The 18,221-nt window shown below is 42.9% G+C and overlaps 2 protein-coding genes across 2 annotated transcripts in view; both read right to left on the bottom strand.

Annotated features, from left to right (window-relative positions):
- LOC102850608 (alpha-ketoglutarate-dependent dioxygenase alkB homolog 7, mitochondrial-like) overlaps positions 1–569 on the bottom strand; it is a 1,272-nt gene extending 703 nt beyond the window's left edge. The window contains exons 1-2 of the mRNA XM_006892749.1: positions 539–569; positions 4–451 (exon numbers count right to left, since the gene is read on the bottom strand). Coding sequence (XP_006892811.1) covers positions 4–451; positions 539–569 — 479 coding nt within the window. The remainder of the gene's footprint in view (positions 1–3; positions 452–538) is intronic.
- SERPINB10 (serpin peptidase inhibitor, clade B (ovalbumin), member 10) overlaps positions 1–10,239 on the bottom strand; it is a 13,108-nt gene extending 2,869 nt beyond the window's left edge. The window contains exons 1-5 of the mRNA XM_006892738.1: positions 10,072–10,239; positions 8,092–8,157; positions 7,446–7,583; positions 4,106–4,223; positions 2,153–2,295 (exon numbers count right to left, since the gene is read on the bottom strand). Of these exons, the coding sequence (XP_006892800.1) occupies positions 2,153–2,295; positions 4,106–4,223; positions 7,446–7,583; positions 8,092–8,157; positions 10,072–10,239 (633 nt within the window). The remainder of the gene's footprint in view (positions 1–2,152; positions 2,296–4,105; positions 4,224–7,445; positions 7,584–8,091; positions 8,158–10,071) is intronic.
- Positions 10,240–18,221: the final 7,982 nt, after the last annotated feature.

Here is an 18,221-nt window from a genome sequence, read left to right as displayed (position 1 = left end):
GGCCCCATCTCAGGGGGTGCACGGCAGATCACAGAGATGCGTCGGCCCCGGGGAATCCGGCGTTCACCGAAAAAAGAGTCTTCATCCCGGAGGATCTCGTGGGAGAAGTCATACCGGGCGGAGCCCCTTAGGATGTAGAGGGAACCGGGCTCCAGCAAGAGTTCCAACCACTCTGCGGGGTCCTGGGTATGCAACAGCCTCATGACACTTGGGGACAGCAGGGACAGGCCAGCGATGGTGGCTCCACAGAACTTGACGCTGTCGACGTGCGGCTTGATGTAGCCCCTCGGTTCCAGGTCCAGCACGTGCACCCCGGGCAGCAGGGCCTGGCCTGGGCCGAAGGCGGCCTCCTGCACCCGCCGCAGGATGGTCCTGCTCGCCTCCGACCAGCGCGTCTTCTCCGTCTCCGGGAAGCCGTGGATGGCCGAAGTCCACGTTGACCCCAGCTCCACTGACCATCCCTTAACTCACTCCTCCTCCCAGATCCTGCCCCTAGTCTAGTCCGGGATGCGGCCCCAACCTCAGCATCAGGTCACACCACGGACCCCCCGCAGGCCGTGACTGCCCATCCGCCCACCCCAGGTCCTAGACATGCAGGGAGAGGTTATGCTTTGAGATTCTGGAAGCTCCACTCTGAACGCCCTTGATCTTCTTAGTCACAAATGCTAATACTGTTTCTCAGTTGGTGGGAGCTAGTTTGCTTTTCTATCTCTTACAACTGAAAATTCCTGACAAATATGCCAAGTTAGCTTCATGTCCAGCTAATGTTTACCTGCCCAGGTGTGTTTATCGATTGGCTTATGAATCCAGTCCCTTCTCTCCCTTGTCCCCCTCATGTTCTGAGAAATGTCTGCTGTGCACACCCACACAGTGACAGCTTTTGTCTCTCTGCTCACTGTTTCTTTAACACAGAACATCCTAGTCTAAGGCATTGTCACAAACCAAACTTAGCCGGTCAGCTCCTTTCCTAAGAGTTTGAAATGGGATCTATCAGATTCCAACCATAGCCATTGGTCTACAGCTGGGGCAGATCTGGGAGATTTCAGCTGAAGTTGATTAGAGCTGACTTCAGAGGTGGATTTAAAATAGAAATATCTCTGTAATTCTGGGAGGCATCCTAATGGTACATGGTAAAATCACCCAGCCACTAACTAAAAAATTTGCTGGTTTGAACCCACCAGACACCCTGCAGGAGAAAGACGTGGCAGTGTTCTTCAGTAATGATTACAGTCTGGAAACGTTACAGTTGTGGTGTCTTTGGTAGATAAGGGTAGGAGCTGACTAGGCAGTAGTCAGTTTGGTTTTTTTATTTATAAACCCATATGAAAATCCACATTGGTGATTAACAGTCAGAGTCTCAGGGGTTCTACCTGACTCTATGGGACCACTAAGCCTTTCCTTTCGTGCTTTTGAGTTTTGTTCCATTATCCCCCGCTCTATCACTCACCCACATGGCTCAACTTTCCACCAAAAAACAGGCCTCTAAGGTGACCGAAGGATGGGCATTCTCCTCCTGTGAGATTAACTGCCTCTGAAAACCCACCAGAGGGTCGGGTAGGATCTGACTCACCGGTACACAACAACAAGGTGACTAAAGCATCAAGAAGGGATTCTAAGCTTTGAAGTCATTAGAGGCCATCAAGTCAAGCACGACAGAGTGAACCTATGAACAACAGAAACCTTTCTCTGACCTCCAACACACTCTCAATCTCTGTCATGCAAAAACTGTATAAAGTCAAAAGAAGAACATTTGCCCAGTAAGAAAACCCTGAAGGCGGGAAGGAGCTAGCTAGAAGGATTAATGAAAGTGAAAATTAAAGAGGTCAAATCAAACATTCACATCGAGTGGGCTCCCACTCCCAGCGACCCTCCACCACGTTTCCCAGGCTCTAACCCTTAACAGGACTGCCCACCTTCTCCTGCAGGGCAAAGATGCAACACCTTTGGTTAGCCACAGCACACACCACAGACTATGTCCCCAGAGGAAGTGGAGAAAGATCCACTACAGATCATAATACATTGTACGTATTATGATTGATGCCATAAAGCAAAATGTAGATGGGTGGTTGGATCAAAAGCTAATTTGCATTGTAAAGTCGCACTAAAATCACAATTCTTTACAAGTCTGCTCTGGTCTTTCACAGGCACTTACGGAGTTGATTCTGAAAGGCTTTTCTGTGGTGTTTTCGGCAGAGAATTTGTGTTCCCACAGCCCTTTGAAGTAAAGCGCATTCACCAGAACCATCCTCGTTGTAGAGCCCACTGCGTCCTCGGATAGGAGGTTTGGGATTTTACCTACAAAAATAAAGAAAATAAAAAAAGATTCATCAGCGTTCGGCTGAGTTCTCCAGTTGGCACTGTGTGTGATTTGGGTGAAACTAGCACAGGCTGATGAGTGTCCTCACTGAGCCACAGCCGGAGGGCCATGATGGTTCTGTGTCCCCTCAATGGCAGTGATGATTTGGTCACTTGATTAACAGTGTTTGCCCGCTTTTTCTTCTGTGAAATTGTTAATTTATCTTTATAGTTAATGTGAATGTGAGGAGACACGTGTACTTCCAAGACATTGTGAGTTAAGTTCTGAACCATGAACAAAGCCAACAATGCAATAAAATGAGTCATACTAATTTGGAGGATTTTCCAGGAGGCGTTTGAATCATATATATACTATCCGGAGCCCACTGAACCGACAAGCAGAATGAACAGAGCTGTGCAGCAAAGGTGCGTGCTTGGCTCTCACGGTGAGAAAGCCATCCGCACAAGTAAGAGCCGAAACCAAATAACTGCTAATGCACAGCGTGTTTTTAATTCTGATTTGGATAAACACCTCTGTCATCCTATAAAGCTGTATGTGGAGGGAGATGGAGGTCACATTGGAAATTTTAGGACTGTAGATTGATCCCAGGTTGAGAGAAGTCCGTTAATGTAAGTTTAACAACATGATTCCCTAGATTTGCATGCTTTCAAGACATCTAAACCTCTTGAACTCAGAGCAGCATGAAGACAGTGGAAATAGAATTTGTTTTACAAAGCAAAATGTAAACGTAAACACAACATTGACGCAGAGTTTGACTAAAGTTTTACCATTGTCTGGAGAGCTAACAGTGCCACCTGCTGGCACGCTCATGAGCAGTTTTAGGTGATGGGATGACCTCCCCCAGATGTTTCGGATGACTCCTTCTGAGTGTGTGGAAGATTGGCCCAGGACAGAGCAGAGTTTAGAGCTGTTGTACATAGGGTCGCTATGAGTCGCAAGCGACCCGACGGCACATAACAACAACAACCTTCTCAGCAATGAGCTCCAGTGAGTGCAGATGAGGAGGATTGGCAAGTTACAGGTCGGCTCTTCATAGTGTCGCTGTGAGTCATTCTTGTCAGCACCTAACAACGACTTCTGGGTAGGGGTTAACGTGAACAAAACCAAAACTCAAACTCATTGCTGTCCAATTGGAACCGACCCATACTTAATCCTCCAGAGGGTTTTCAGAGGTTGTAAATGTAATAGTGGGAGCTGTGGTGACCTCGTGGCAAGAAGCTCGGCTGCAATCCTGAAGGCAATCAGTTTGAGGCCACCAACGGCTCTGTGGGAGAAGGGTGGGCAGTCTCCTCCCATGTGATTGTCTCTGAAAACCCACCAGAGGTTCAGCTATAGGTCGGTTCTGACTCTACAGTACACAACAACAACAAATGGCATGGAGCTACTGCTACTGCTGCTGTTGTTGCTGTTAGGGACAGTCCTACTCCATCTCATAATTTTCTCATAAGTTGGAAACAACTCCATCCACAGTGGGCTTTACTTGGCAAGAGATGACTTGATTTGTATCTTCAAAACTGGCCTTATTGGGAGATGTTCAAATCTAACATTTTGGCCATAAATAGAAATGTTTGATTCTATTTAATAGATATATTCAGACACAAAACAGGGATTTTTTTCAATATGGAATGTTTCATGAATCTGCATGTCATCCTTGCACAGGGGCCATGCTAGTCTTCTCGATATTTTCAATTTCAGCACACGTGCTGGTGACGCGAGCCCTGTGCCACACATTTGTAAGAAACAATGGTGGCAGGAAGCACCCTGAAGACCACCTTGGTGAAAGCTTACCTTCAGTCTGCTTTTCAACCCAAGAGTTGACTTCCTTTCTGACTTGGTCAGGGGTCTCCACAAAATTAACAGACTGTGGCTCTGCACCAAAGTAATTTTTCATGTCTTCTAGATATTTCTGAATGATGTAGGGAAAATATCACTCTTGTTAGAGTTTATCTAAAACTGAGAAATCAGATTGATTTAGAAAAAAAAGAAAGAATAGGGCCGCAAAGAACCCCCACCGCATCCCTCACTGGACTGTCCCCTCACTCTATGTCTGGGCCATGATCTGAACTTTTCACGATCTAGTCTAGTTACCAAGAGCCTCAAGCGTGGGGAGAATGCCTGTGTCTGTGTGTGATTCTGGCCCTTCTCATTCTTCTCGTTTCTATTTTGTATCATTCCCAGGAAACAGAACTAGAATGGAAGAGTGCAAATTCTGAGAAGGAATCGCGATGAACAAAAGGCTTTGGGAATTATTCATTATTTCTGTGGCAGAAGCAAACGCAAGTGAGACTCATGGGTCCTGCAACTGTGGTAAAAACCTCATGGAGAACTGAGGAGAGCTCTATGCTGACAGGAAAGTTATTTCTGAGCATGCTTAAAGGGTTTCCTGGACATTGTAATCAACCCACTTCGGAACCTGAGGAAACAGGTGAGACACACTTTCTGAGGCAAAAGTTAGACTTCTCCTTCCTGCCTTGCTTCATCCTGCAATGACAGCCACCACATGGAAGGCTGTAGCCAGAGTTGCTGGTGATGAGGGCACCTACTGTAGGGGCATAATTAATTCTACAGGCTGGTTATGGTACTCTATCAGTTTGCTGAATCACTGGGGGCAAGGGGACTTTTGTACTATTCAGTACAAAATTATGAATTGAGGAAATGGTATGTGGTTGTTGTTGTGGATTGCTTTCAGGTCGAGCACAACTCATACCAACCCATGAACAAAAGGCCTGAAGCCCCTCTACAACCATCAACATTTATCAACATTCAAGTTCTACGGAATTTACAATCTAGTATAAACAAAGATCCATAATGCATCACTCTTCTTCCTTATTGAGTTCTGATGAAACCCTAGTTGCACAGTGGTTAAAGACTTGACTACTAACTGAAAGGCTGAAGGTTTGAACGCACCCACAGCTCCACTGGAGAAGGGCATGGCAGTCAGCCCTCGGAAAGCTGACAGCCTGGGCCACCCTCTGGGGCAGTTATCTCTCCTACAGGGTAGCTGAGTTGGAATGGATTGGAGGGCAATGGGCTTGGCTAAGATTTTGGTTTGGATTTTTGTCAACTTCTTTAAGTACATCCAGGATTTGAATCCCTGTGTCCCTCTTATTCCAAGTACCCACCACACTCAAGCATCTCTGCTACTTCTGAATCAAGTAGAAGTCCATCAGATAATCAACAGTGAAAATTTATTAGAATTAATTTGATTGGTTTTATGCCATTAGTTTTCACAGGGCTTGGATAAAAGATTGACATTCTCGATGATTTCATCTTACTGGGATCCACACTCAACACCCTTGCCACCAGCAGTCAAGAGATCAAAAGATGTGTTGCAACAGGAAAGCCTGCTGTCGAGAACCTCCCCAAGTACTGAGGATCAAGGATTTAAGTTTAGAGCCAAAATGTTTCTGATTCAGGTCATTGTTTTTTTCAAACACTCGCTGTGTAGCTGAGAGCTGGGCAGTGAATAAGGATGACAGAAAAAGAATCTATGTCTTTGAGTTGTGGTGTTAGAGAAGATCACAGAAAACTCCATGGACTGCTGAGCTAACATACAGACACTTCCTGGAGGAAGTGAGTTCCCTTTGGAAGTAGAGATGGCAAAGCTCGATCTCACATACTTCAGGCATGTTGTTAGAAGGGGTTATTCCTTGGAAAGGGACATCATTCTTGGAAAGGTGGAGGGTTAGTGAAAGAGAAGAAGACCCTCAAAGAATAGATTGACACAGTGACAGAAACGATGAGCTCAAACATGCCAGATTATGAGGGTGGCACAAGATAGGACGGAGCTCAGATCTGTTGTTCATAGGGTCACTATGAATTGTTCTGGACTCAATGGCACATAATAACAACACCCCACTAATAATATCAAAGTCCAAATCCTGAACCCCCAGAATCCACTGGATATGAACACGGAGAACATTCCTTTCATCCCAATATATCTTTGACTTAACTGCACTACCTTTTTCTGGGTCTTGGTCCACTGAGTACCTGGGTTCTCCTGCTCTTCTAACATGGTGCCCAAGGTCCTAAGGGACAAGCATAAGTGAAGTAATGCTTGATACTCTGCACAGTGCTTGAGTTTCAACAGCAGGTAGAATCTGCATGAGTGCAAATTCAACCACTGGGGAACAGAAGAAGTTGATGGTATTTTATGGTAAGAGTTTTCCTAACAGCTCTAAAGCTATAATAGAAAGCACGACCATTTCTCTCACTCCAAGGTCAAGTTGGTCTTGACTGTAGTTTTCCACCTAGTGGCTGTGATCAGTGCCACTCTCTGTTTCTTCACACCAAGGCTATTATTTAGTTTTTGTTTGAAGATCTGATAATGCGGTGGATAAACATTCAAAAGCTAATCCAAATATTAGTAATTTTAATCCACCAATTGCTTCATGGGAGATAAAACATTTCCATAAAGGTTACAGCCTTGGGAACTTTATGGCAGTTGTACTCAATTCCCTGTCATCGCCATGAGCTGACACAACAGTTAACTACTCTGGATGTTGACAGTTCACTACTTCTTTGATGGTGCATTCTGTTAAGCATTGACTGTTTCCTGAAAGGTTGGACATCTGAGTCTACCCAGAGTTCCTTTATATGAACGACCTCACATTCTAGTATCAAAATCTCACAGCCTTGAACGCTCCATAGCGCACAGCTCTACTCAAAAAGGGGACTGTGGGAAACTCAATGCCAGCAGGTTTTGTTGTTGCTGGTGTTGATTTACTCTGCATTTTTCACTTCCGGTTTCCTGTGGAATAAATACGGATCCAGCCATTTTATAGACCACATTTCTGCATGTGTTCAAGTACCATTCTTAGAATGTACCCTTTTGTTCTGGACATAATGATGGAATGGGACATCATCTTGGAAAAGTGGAAGGTTAGTGAAAGAGAATACCCTCTAAGAGAGAGATTGACACAGTGACAGATCAAATTTGAGATCCACTTTTTATTTCCTATACAAGTAGGTGCTTGTTACTTTTTCTAAATTGTTGCTTTTGAGAAGTATTAACATATAGAGATGGTGCTGGGGTTACTAAAGAAATGTCCGAAAGTAACCATGCAGCAGTTACTCTCACAAAGAACCTCTATTTCCCATCAGTGTAAATTGAAGTGCTTGTACTTACACTGAGAAATGGATATGTTTTCTCGCCGTACAGTCTGTTGGCTGTCTTGAGGATGTAGGCATTGTTTGGTTTGTTGATCTCAGAAATAAGAGCCTGGAAATCAGAGCATATCGCTTCATCTCTGCCCGAGTTGAATTCCTTGGAAAGAAAAGAATTAGTCAAATAAAAATATTCAACAAGGGCTATAGCTAACAATATTTGTACTTAAGTGTAGGGAAACTTAACAATAAGCTATATTTAACAGTTGAATGAAATGATTGGGGACATTATAATCAAAAGCTTAAAAGCAAATTTAAGAAGATAAGAAACATTTTCTTTAATGTTATCAAGGCAACCTTCAAAGTCATTAAATCACTGTATCCTCCACAGTTAGTTTGCACCACAGACAGGGACATTTTTAAAAGTGGGAGCAATTTGGGAGGGGGCAAGGAGGAACATCGTAGGGGAGATAAAGACAAAGAAAATGATCATGTGAAAAAGGGTACAAGTTTTGTCTCCTGAAAAGTGCTTCTAAAATGTTAATGTAACTTTTATCTAAAAAGTTACCCACTAGAGGTCACCCAGTCACTAAAATATGCTAGCTGAAAGCACTTCCTCCTTATCCATCAGATGGCCTGTTACGTGGACCTCAGAAGGTGGCATATACCGTTTTCCTTTTCTTTTCACTCTCAGGGCAAGATTTTCGGTCCTGCTGTTGGTTCAGTTGAAGCACCTGTAGTAGTTTGAATGGAAAAGTCAGTATCTGAGTACACTTTGAAGAAAAGTCATCCACATAATGAAAAGGAAAAAAGTCAACTTGGAGAGGGGATAAAATGTGCAGCAATGAATGAATGAAAATCTAAATTTTCTGTCAACTTTTGTTAAAATGACAATTTAAAAAAATTTATTTAAAAAATATACATGAAGAAATGGAAGACAATATTTCTTGAAAAACTTTGAATGTCATATTTCTATAGTTTCCAAATGCCGAATTAATTACTAACAGTTGTTCTCGTTTGACTTAAATGGTGTGTTAACTACACTAACAAGTTAAGAGGTGATTTTAAACTACTTTAAGTGACCAGTCCCTTTATAATGAATGAGCCCAGGCTCCTCATTGGTTAGGCTAAGTGTCCAGCTGCAAATTGAAAGGTCCGAAGTTCAAATCCCCAGCTATTCTGAGGGGAAGATGTGACAGTCTGCTGTGATTATAGGTTCCTCACTGCTGTAAATATGATTCTGATTCATAAGGACCTTCACATGAACGTCCAAGGCTGTAAATCTTCAGACTACTTGTCATTCTCCTGGAAATTTCCTAGTCAGTGAAGCCTATAGTCTTTTCATTAGCAGCTCAACACTTAACTCTCCATGCCACCAGGGTTATAGCACAGTGTAAACTTTAAAACCCTGTAAGGCAGTTCTGCACTGTCTGACAGAGTCTCTGAGTGGGGTCAACTCACCAGGGTTCTAGCACAGGATAGCCTTGGAAACCTTTATAAGGCTGTGTGCGGGTTCTGCTCTGTCTCACGGCGTCTCTGTGAGTGGAATCAACTCAGTAACAGTGAGGAGGTGTAGTTCCAGTGTTTTCATTTTTCTTTTAGGACATTTAGGATGATGTTGAGAAAATTGTCTTAATTTTCATGTTTCACTTTTATCTGTGGCTACTTCAAAAAGGTGATGAGATCCTCAAAGAAGACTACAGTTAGATGGATTGGGGAGCCCTGGTGGCTTAGTAGTAAAGACTTGTGTTGTGAAGTCAGAGGCACATGGGTCAAATCCACTAACTTCTCTGTGTGATAAAGACGGGCAATCTTCTCTCGTGCAATTTACAGCCTCTGAAAATTGGCTGAAGGGTCAGTTATGAGTCGATTCTAACTTGATAGCACACAACAAAAACGACAACAATTCAGACTACCACTGCACCAATTATCTGAGGGGGGGAATAAAAATAATTTTAGTTGTTATTCTGGGTAAATACTTCATTTCTGTTCTTCTATCACCCTGTGTTGGAAGCAGGAGCAGCATCCACTTCCTAAACAACATGCCTCCAGAAACTCCATGAACTTTGAGAAATGTCGATAGTTGGTTGTAGAGGGGCTTCAGGCCTTTTGTTTGTAGGGTCGCTCTGAGTCATGCTCGACTCGAAGGCCATCAACAACAACAACAATTACCACCTGACAGCGGTTCACACACTCTTTGTCTCCAGCGCAGTAATAATTTGAAAGCTAGCAGAAAGGGTACAAACAATTCTTCTTTCTCTTGGCTTCAAGTCCTTTACAACCCCCGAAAACTCACTGGAGGGTCAACTATGAGTTGGTTCCAACTTCACAGCACCCAACAACAACAATAACCTTTGTCTTGAAAATGTTAATAATCAGAATAAGAATATGTTTAGTGTTGAACAAAAGTGGATCAACGTATCATTGCTCTATTTTATTTCACTAAAGCGTATGAACACTTCATCTATTTTCTTAGAAGTTTTCAATCGATTTTCTTTACCAGGCTTCTTCCCACCATCTCGAAGGTTTGGAGGTATTTACTGTAAACTAAGGGCTTTGGGATCTTGCAGAGATAACTGGAGTTAAAAGGCAAAGAAAGAATTCGGCTGGAAGGCAGCCCAGGAAAGCCGTGGGCCCTTCCTACTCACCTGTGCCATCTGGGTGGCAGTGGCACCTTTGGTGCCCGTGTACACCATGGTCAGGGCAGTCGATATACCCCAGGGGGAAAAGAAAATATTTTGACCCTCTGCAGATTCAGCTAGCTTTTTACTAAACTCCAGGGCAAACTGGTTGATGGAAGTTGTTAGAGAAGCCATTGGGAAACCTAAGGAAAAGAAAGCAAAAAATGTTAAGCGTCCTTTCCATTGATTTTCTTTGTGAAAGGATTTGTTAGCTTTCAGGAGTTTAAATATGCACCTGTGAAGTAGGCGAGATCTTCTTCATGGCAACTATTTTATATGTTGGAAATATCTCTAAATCGTGCGTCATAACGGAAACCAGTGGCTGGTGAGCTAACTCCAGCTCCTGATGGGTCTGTGTGGGTCAGAGGAGAGCTGCTTCCCACAAGGTTTTAATGGCTGGTTTTCAGGACACAGATGGCTAGGCCTCTCTTATGAGATAACTGGTAGCCTTGAACCACCAACCTATCAGATGGGAGCCTTTCTTACAGAGCTTCTCAAATTGGAATTCGGCAAGAAGACTCGATTTTCTCACTTTTATGACTTTCAATTTCTAAACGGTACCTCTAAATGTCCTGTTAGGGAATTCTAGAGGCCCAGTGGTAAGGAGTTGTGCTGCCAACCCAAAGGCAAAGAGTTCAAATCCATCAGGTGCTACTTGAGGAAAAGATGGGACAATCTCTTCCCAAGCTATTTATAGTCTCTCAAAACCCACTGGAGTTTGAGTTGGTTCCAACCTGAGGACAGAACAGTAGCAACAATTGTCCTGATACGTTAACTAAATGAAAACTTTAAAAGCTACTTCTCTATTAAAGACATAGCCAGTGTAATCTACTGCCAGTAGATAGCAAAATATTTTGTCAAGTAATTTACATGTTTACAAATCAATCCGTAGGCTCCTCCACTCCCCTGAGAGTTGGTGCTGTGCAGCTTTCCTTCACATTGGCATCTATCTCCCTCTGATAAACTAGCAGACAAGCTTTAGGAAGTGTGAAGTTCTCTGTGGCCAAATACCTGACTCAAGAGGGAAGGGCGTGGGGATCAATTCTGGTTTCATCACTAATCATTTCTAACACCCACCCTGCTAAAACCCTTCTTAACCATAGATTTCCCAGCCTCTAAATCACGTCCTAGGTGTGGCTTCCACCCACTGGAGAAGCTGACTATAATCCTAAACTAACATTATTTAGAAAGCCCAATCTAGCTTATAGTAAATCTTTTGTTGTTAGTTGCTGTCAAATCTATGGTGACTCATAACCCTAACCCTCTTAAAACTTTCAAACCTTTTCTGTGAGGATTTTTCTTAACATGGTTTAATTGTTTTAAGAAGGTTTAATACCATTTTAAGAATAGTTTTCATATTTTTTCTAGGACTAGCTTCATTCAAATGATACTTTTAATTGCATATATATTAAGCTTTGTCTCTAAAAAATTATTAATTACATTCACAAGGACAATGCTTGACTCTACAGTCAAGCTGTTCTCACCACGTAGAAAGGGTAAAGTATTATCTTGGGATTTTTCTAACCACCGTTTATAGTTACCTTAGAATTTAGATATTTGTTGCAAATTTTTTTAGAAAGAATTCTAATATAAATGCTAATTTCATTGTGAAAAGTTAATGACTAGTTCTTTAGAGCTTCATTAATTCCTCTAGTAATATCACAATTAAAACAAGCTTGGAAGCAGGAGTGGTATCCACTTCTGTAATAGCTTGCCTCCAGAAACCCTACGAACCTGGAGAAAGGACGAAAATCACACAAGTGTTGAGAACTTTCATTCATAGGGTCTCTATGAATTGCCTATGACTCGATGGCACTTAACAACAACACAACAACAACAATGTCACTCTTAGTGTGCAGTGTATACAAACCTAACCCAGGACGTGCAAGAAGAATTCCTGGCTTTTCAAAAAGATCTCTTTATGAGTGCTAGGGCAGCCATTAGTAATAATTTGCCCAGCGTCACAAGTGCTGAATTCAGGACCCATCACAGAAAGTAATGGGTCGAGACATAGCTGAACAACCATCTTTCAAGGTAAGAGTGCAGATGTCTAGCTCAGAAGTCTGCTGTGTCATTTCCAGATGGATTGCTTGGCTTTTGCCATTTTCACTAGTTACAAATTAATTAGTAAAAATATGTACCACCTCAGTCTGCACAAGAGCTTGGGGAAGAAGTCTACCAGAAGCATGAAAGCAATAAAAAAGAGTGGCCATCATTAAAATGTCCCATCACAGATGCATAGCAGACCTGGCCTATCTGGAACGAGTCTCTGCACTCCCTAATCCAACACCCTGGTTTTACCTGTGAGGAAGGTGGAGCTCAGGGAGATCAAATAAGCCAGCTGAAGGAAGAGGCACAAACAGTGCACAGAGGAGTCAGGAATGCAGCCCTCAGCCCTGAATACAGTGGTTTCACTCTTATTTTGTATCTTAAACTTCCAGTCTTTGAGACTTAATGGTCCAAGAGGAAAGGCACATGACAGAGGAGGAAAATGAAGAAGGGGAAGAGAATGGGCTGAAGAAGACAAAGAGAATAGGGACATTCTCCCTTTCCCTTTCCTAAGCAGAGCATGGCTCGCAGATGATACAGCCTACCTCACAGAGCTGGGCGCATCCAAAGACCAAGTCTTATGCATTTGCCAGCCTTGTATCCACCATAAGGCGGTTTCTGAGAGAAGCAGTAGTTTTAAATGTTTTATGGTGAATATTTTATATAGGAAAGAGCTTTAGGGGTTCTAGTTCCATGAAAGAGAAAAAGAAAAGCTAATGGCCTACAAAATGGTCATTAGGACAAGAGGGTGGACTGTTTTGGGGGGCTTGGGGTACACTCAAAGCCCTGGTTCTTTATACTAACGACTCACATCTGAACTCGTGTTGACTACATCACCGCTCTGAAGAGCCGACAGGAATTTGGCTCTGTCCTTAAGCTGTTTCTAGTTCTCTTCGCCTGTGTTGGCAGTTCCAGGGGGAACAAGTCCTGAGGCCCGACAGCAAGAAACTCCCTTCATGGTTTCATAATTCCTTAATTAGCAGTAATTAAGTTTCTAACCCGTAAGGAAATTAGTGCCTTCCTGCCCTTAGCTTTCCCTTTAGTGCAGACTTTGACTTAGTTCAGAGCTGAGTCTCTAAGGTGCTCAGAATTCCTGGGAGATAGACCCTTACAAAAATCAAACCACGAAAGCCAATGACTTTTCTGCCTTGTGGAGAGACTGAAGTATTTGTTATTTAACTAAGCATTTTAACAAAGAAGAAAAACAGAAATAAGATATTGTAAGCAAAAGGATATTGACAATACCTTGTTTTCTTCCCCTGGAAGAGAGTTGGCAAGTCGGTCCCTTGAGTAAGAAATTGTGGTTGGAGACTTAGGAAACGTTTAACTGTAGGGAGAAAAAAACCCAAAAAGCTCCTCCCTTCCTTGTCCCCACCCTTTGGTTCTGTCTGCAAGTCTGTACCTTCTCTTCTCCTCAGACTTAGTGTGGCTGGAAACTCGGTTAAGAAGACACACACGCGCGCGCACACACACACAGACACACATGCACACACACACACACGAAGAATATACGGACAGATAGGAAAGAATATACTATAGGAGGGGTGATGGGGGAAGACTGACAGAGGTTTTTTGTGGAATTATCAAGCACACACATCCTCCACATCTGCCCACATGCAAAGACCTGAACGCTGACACATTGTGATTCACAGCCTCCTTTCTTAATCCCTTCTAGGCTCACAGCAAGCACAGGCATACCTCAATGTATTGGGCTTCGCAGGTAATTTCATTTTGTATGAACTGAAGATTTACGGCAATCCTCACCGAGCAAGTGAATCAACGTCAGTTTTCCACCATCCTGGGCCCCTTTCGAGTCTGAACGTCCCCTTCTGCTAAGTCCCTCAATATCTCCAGCTGTTGCATGCTAGAAGGTAAGAGTTAACAAAACTTTTGTACACACTGAGAAATCAAGGTAGTTATGCACTCAGTTTACTGCATTTCCCCTTGATTGTGGTGGTCTGAAACCCAGTCTGTGACTTCTCCAAGGTGTGCCCACAGGGTGGCTGTGCAGTGGATTTTTCTTTGAAACACAATAGAAAGCTTCACCTTAGTGAGATGGCAGTGGCCAATCAATTGAGTATGTTGCTGGGGACGTAGAAGTTATCAACGCAAGAGCAATGGGAAGTTTCTGTGGTCCTCTCTGTTAGAATGGTGGCATAGACAACAGAGACCGCATTGCTTCACCTCACCCTGCCGTGGGCAGCAGTCTCTTCACCCACAGGGTCGAAGGCTTCTAGACACATCACTGACCAGGACACTGAGTCACGCACCCATTTAATTGCTCCCCATGCATCTGCCTTCGTCTTGCCTTAGTCTTTGCAAAGGAAAAGGGGAAAAAAATTCATAGCTTCATTTTCTCTTATGATATGATACCAATAAGGCCACCTTTGGTGGCACAAATGATTAATCCTTCAACTGCTATTAGAAAGGTTATTGGTTGAAGTCCAGCCAGAGGTGCCTCTGAAGAAAGGCCTGGAGATCAGGATCTGAAAAGTCGTAGTTGCTGGAAGGTTAGAAGTCCCCGGGGTCACTGTGAGACAGAAGCCCCTCAAAGGCAGCTGCTTTTTCGTTATTATTTTTGGGTTTAAGTGTTCTTTTAGATGGTGTGCATGAAGGAATAGTAAAGGCAATTGTAGGAAGAGACAGGAATATCCAGATGGAAATGCCTCTCTGACATTTTCTTCACGTGGCCTCCTCAGTTCTTCACTTCACACGACACTCATACATACCCTCTGCTCAGTGGCTGGGGTTTTAACTCGGAATGCTGCTGTGGAACCCAGAGAAGAGCTGCCCTGGGCTTCTCCAAGGAGGGGCTTGGCAGGAAATCAGTGGTGCCCGGGTGCCTGCTGCTGGACTGATAGGTTAGCTCTGTTCAGCCCCGCAACCAGTACCATCTAGAGACATGCTGTGGGCCCTCGTAGAGGAACTGCTGGTCATTGCGATTGGCAGCAGTCCACCAAGGGTGACCCAGAGGCATCTGGCCTGTGTGGAGAAAGGCATGCTATTTCTGTCACACTCATTGCATCCAAGTGGATGCCGCTGAATCAGCTGCGGATCTGTTTCACCTCTTAGAGTCCTGGAACAGGTGTTCTTGCTTTTTCTCCAAAGCCTTTTCTAGATCCTGGGTATCTTTGACTAAAATCCCGCCAATATAGACTGCCTACTGGTAAGTTGGAGATGTACCCTCTCCATACCTCTTCAATCTGTATGCTGAGCAAATTATCCAAGTTGGACTCTGAAGAAGATGACAGAACATTGCTTTCTGAAAAGAAGGAGGACTTGGAGCACTTGCTGCAAAAGGTCAAATAATACAGCCTTTGACATGGATTGCATCTCAATATCAAGAAAATAATTCCAACCACTGGACCAACAGGCAGCATTATAGCAGATGAAGAAAATATTGAAATTGTCAGCCACTTCATCTTATCTGGCTCCACAAACAACAGCACTGGTACTAGCAGTCAATATCTGCAGATGTAACTGACATCCAAGCAGGTATATGCACACCCATGTATACTGCAGCTTTATTCACAATAGCAAGGAGTTGGAAACAACCTAAGTGCCCATCAACAAATGAATGGATAGAGAAGCTGTGGTATATTCACACAATGGAATACTATGCTGCATTGAAAAACAAGGAACTCATGCAATATTATTTAAAATGGGTGACCCTGGGGGACATTATGCTGAGTGGTGTATCCTAGTCACAAAAGGACAAATACTGTATGGTGCCACTGTTGTAAAACAGGACAAACATTGGGGTTGGGGGGAGACTGAGAAAGATGGGTTCAATAATGTATACTGCATTGAAACAGATGAGAGAGAAACTGTTTAAAAGGGATATGTTATTAGGTATTTTTGTCATGACAGTTGTCTAGAGTGAAGGCTACATGGTGGAGTGGACCTGGGGGGAGGGTTTATAAAACAACGAAAGGATTTTCTTTTACTTTTCCAAGAGAGTAGTGTACTAGGGGGAACGGTTGGAAGGGGAGAAAAGTGCAACAATGAATGGATGGAAATCTAAAGTCTCTAAATTTTTACTGAAATTAATAATAAATTTTAAAAAAAGATCTGCAGATGTATTGCACTGGGAAAGTCTGCAGGCAGGTATTTCTCTACAGAAAAGCAATTAAGGAGCAATGATGTCAGTCTGAGGACTAAGATGCACCTGATTCAGGCAATGGCCTTTGCATTAACTGGACAATGATAAGAATGACAGAAGAATTGATGCCTCTGAGCTGTGGTGTTAGAGAATAGTACTGAATATCTCAGGAATGGCCAAAAGAACGAACAGATATACATCTTGGAGAAGGTGCAGCCAGAGTGCTCCTTGAAGGCACAGGTGATAAAGGGTCGTCTCGTACTCTTTGAGCTTGTCGCTAGGAAAGGCTGTTTCTTAGAGAAGAACATCATGCTTGGAAAGATGGTGAAAGCCAGAAAGCCCCTCAATGAGCTGGATTGATACAGTGGCTACAGCAATGGACTTGAATGTGCCCGAGGTTGCGAGGATGTCACAAGATAGGACAGGGTTTAGATCTGTTGTTCATCAGGTCACGATGACTCTAACTGGACTTGACAGCACCTAGCAACAACAAGAACAAAAAGGCACGTGGTTCAAATCCACCAGCTGCTCCAGGGGAGAAAGATGAGATTACAGCCTCTGAAAACCTGCTGGAGGGTCAGCTACGGGTTAGTTCTGACTCAGTAGTACATAACGAGAACAAACTAATACGTACAGTTATGGATATGTATTATTTTGCTGACTGTTGGAAGTGGAAACAGGGAGGAAAGGAATCATGAAATTTAGCCAGAGAATATAAATTCACATAATTTGTTATGTGTGGTCTCTGTATGTGTATGATGGAAGAAAAATAAAAAGGAGAGGAGGAGGGAAGGAAGGAGGGAGGGAGGAAAGTAAAGAGAGAGAGGTGGAAGGGAGGAAGGAAGGGCGAAGAGAGAGAAGCAGAGGCTCAGAAGAAGACAGAAAGACAGAGACAGAGAAGAGATCGGGTGGCATACTCAGTAAAGAGATGTACTTCTACCCCAAGGGCTGCTCATATCCAGAAGTTCAAATCCACACAAGGAAGATGGACCCTCCCTGCTATTTTGATTAACAGCCTTGTAAACCCATTGCAGCTTTGCTATGAGTTGGAACCTTATGGGCTTCTATATCATGTTTATCCTGGAATCCCTGAAGTTAAAACCGTCATTTTCCCTGAGGTTTAAATCTTTCTGCTCTGGTTATCTTCAATTACTAAGTGATTACTTCAACAAAGCACGCTCATTTCTCAGAACCTCAACCATTTTCAACACAAAGTCTTCTTGCAGGAGGAGTCATTATGCTTTTTGCTCCTTTATCCCATTTCTTTCACATTTCCATGATTGTACCACAATGCCTTACTTTGGGGAGTCAAGATACAAGTCTTATGATCTGCAGACCTAACAGAATGACCAAGCAAATGTTTGTAGGAAAAACATGTTTATTTATTATATAATTACAATCTTACACAAGTTACAGACAATTCCATATGCTACATACTTCTAGAAATGCAAATAATAGATATTTGTCAGCTATTCAATACTTTCCTCAGGGTGGTTCTTAACAGAGCAATATGGAAAAACATTCCTCTTCATTATAAAAAGAACAAGTTAATTTATTTCCTTGGTAGAAAATTATCTAATTACCTGATTGTGTAACCTTTGTTACATTAAGTAGATGGTGAATAATAAAAAGTATCGTCATTATATATGATATAAAAGAATAAATAACACACAGAAAGCTAATGCTACAAAAAAAATCTGGGAAGAGAAAGAACCCAGAGGGACCAACTTCACACCTTAGGAGACAAAGTGGCCAACAGGACTGTCACATTTGGACTGACAGAGTGAGCTATTCATGTATACATTTTTATGGGACCGTCCATAATTATTCAACTTTAATCTGCCAAAGTTGCTTCATGAGAAAACCATCAATATGGTGGAAAATCTCCAAACTTTTGGTCCTTGAGATGGTAATTTGCCGCTTAAAGCTTATGCTATAGACTTGAGTGTGGAAGTAACTTCCAACT

The sequence above is a fragment of the Elephantulus edwardii genome, unplaced genomic scaffold (assembly GCF_000299155.1).
Source record: "Elephantulus edwardii isolate Elephantulus edwardi_28Jun2011 unplaced genomic scaffold, EleEdw1.0 scaffold00118, whole genome shotgun sequence".
In the NCBI taxonomy this organism is placed as follows: Eukaryota; Metazoa; Chordata; class Mammalia; order Macroscelidea; family Macroscelididae; genus Elephantulus; species Elephantulus edwardii.
The sequence above is the reverse complement of the archived record's forward strand: the minus strand, read 5'-3'. Positions and strand labels throughout refer to the sequence as shown.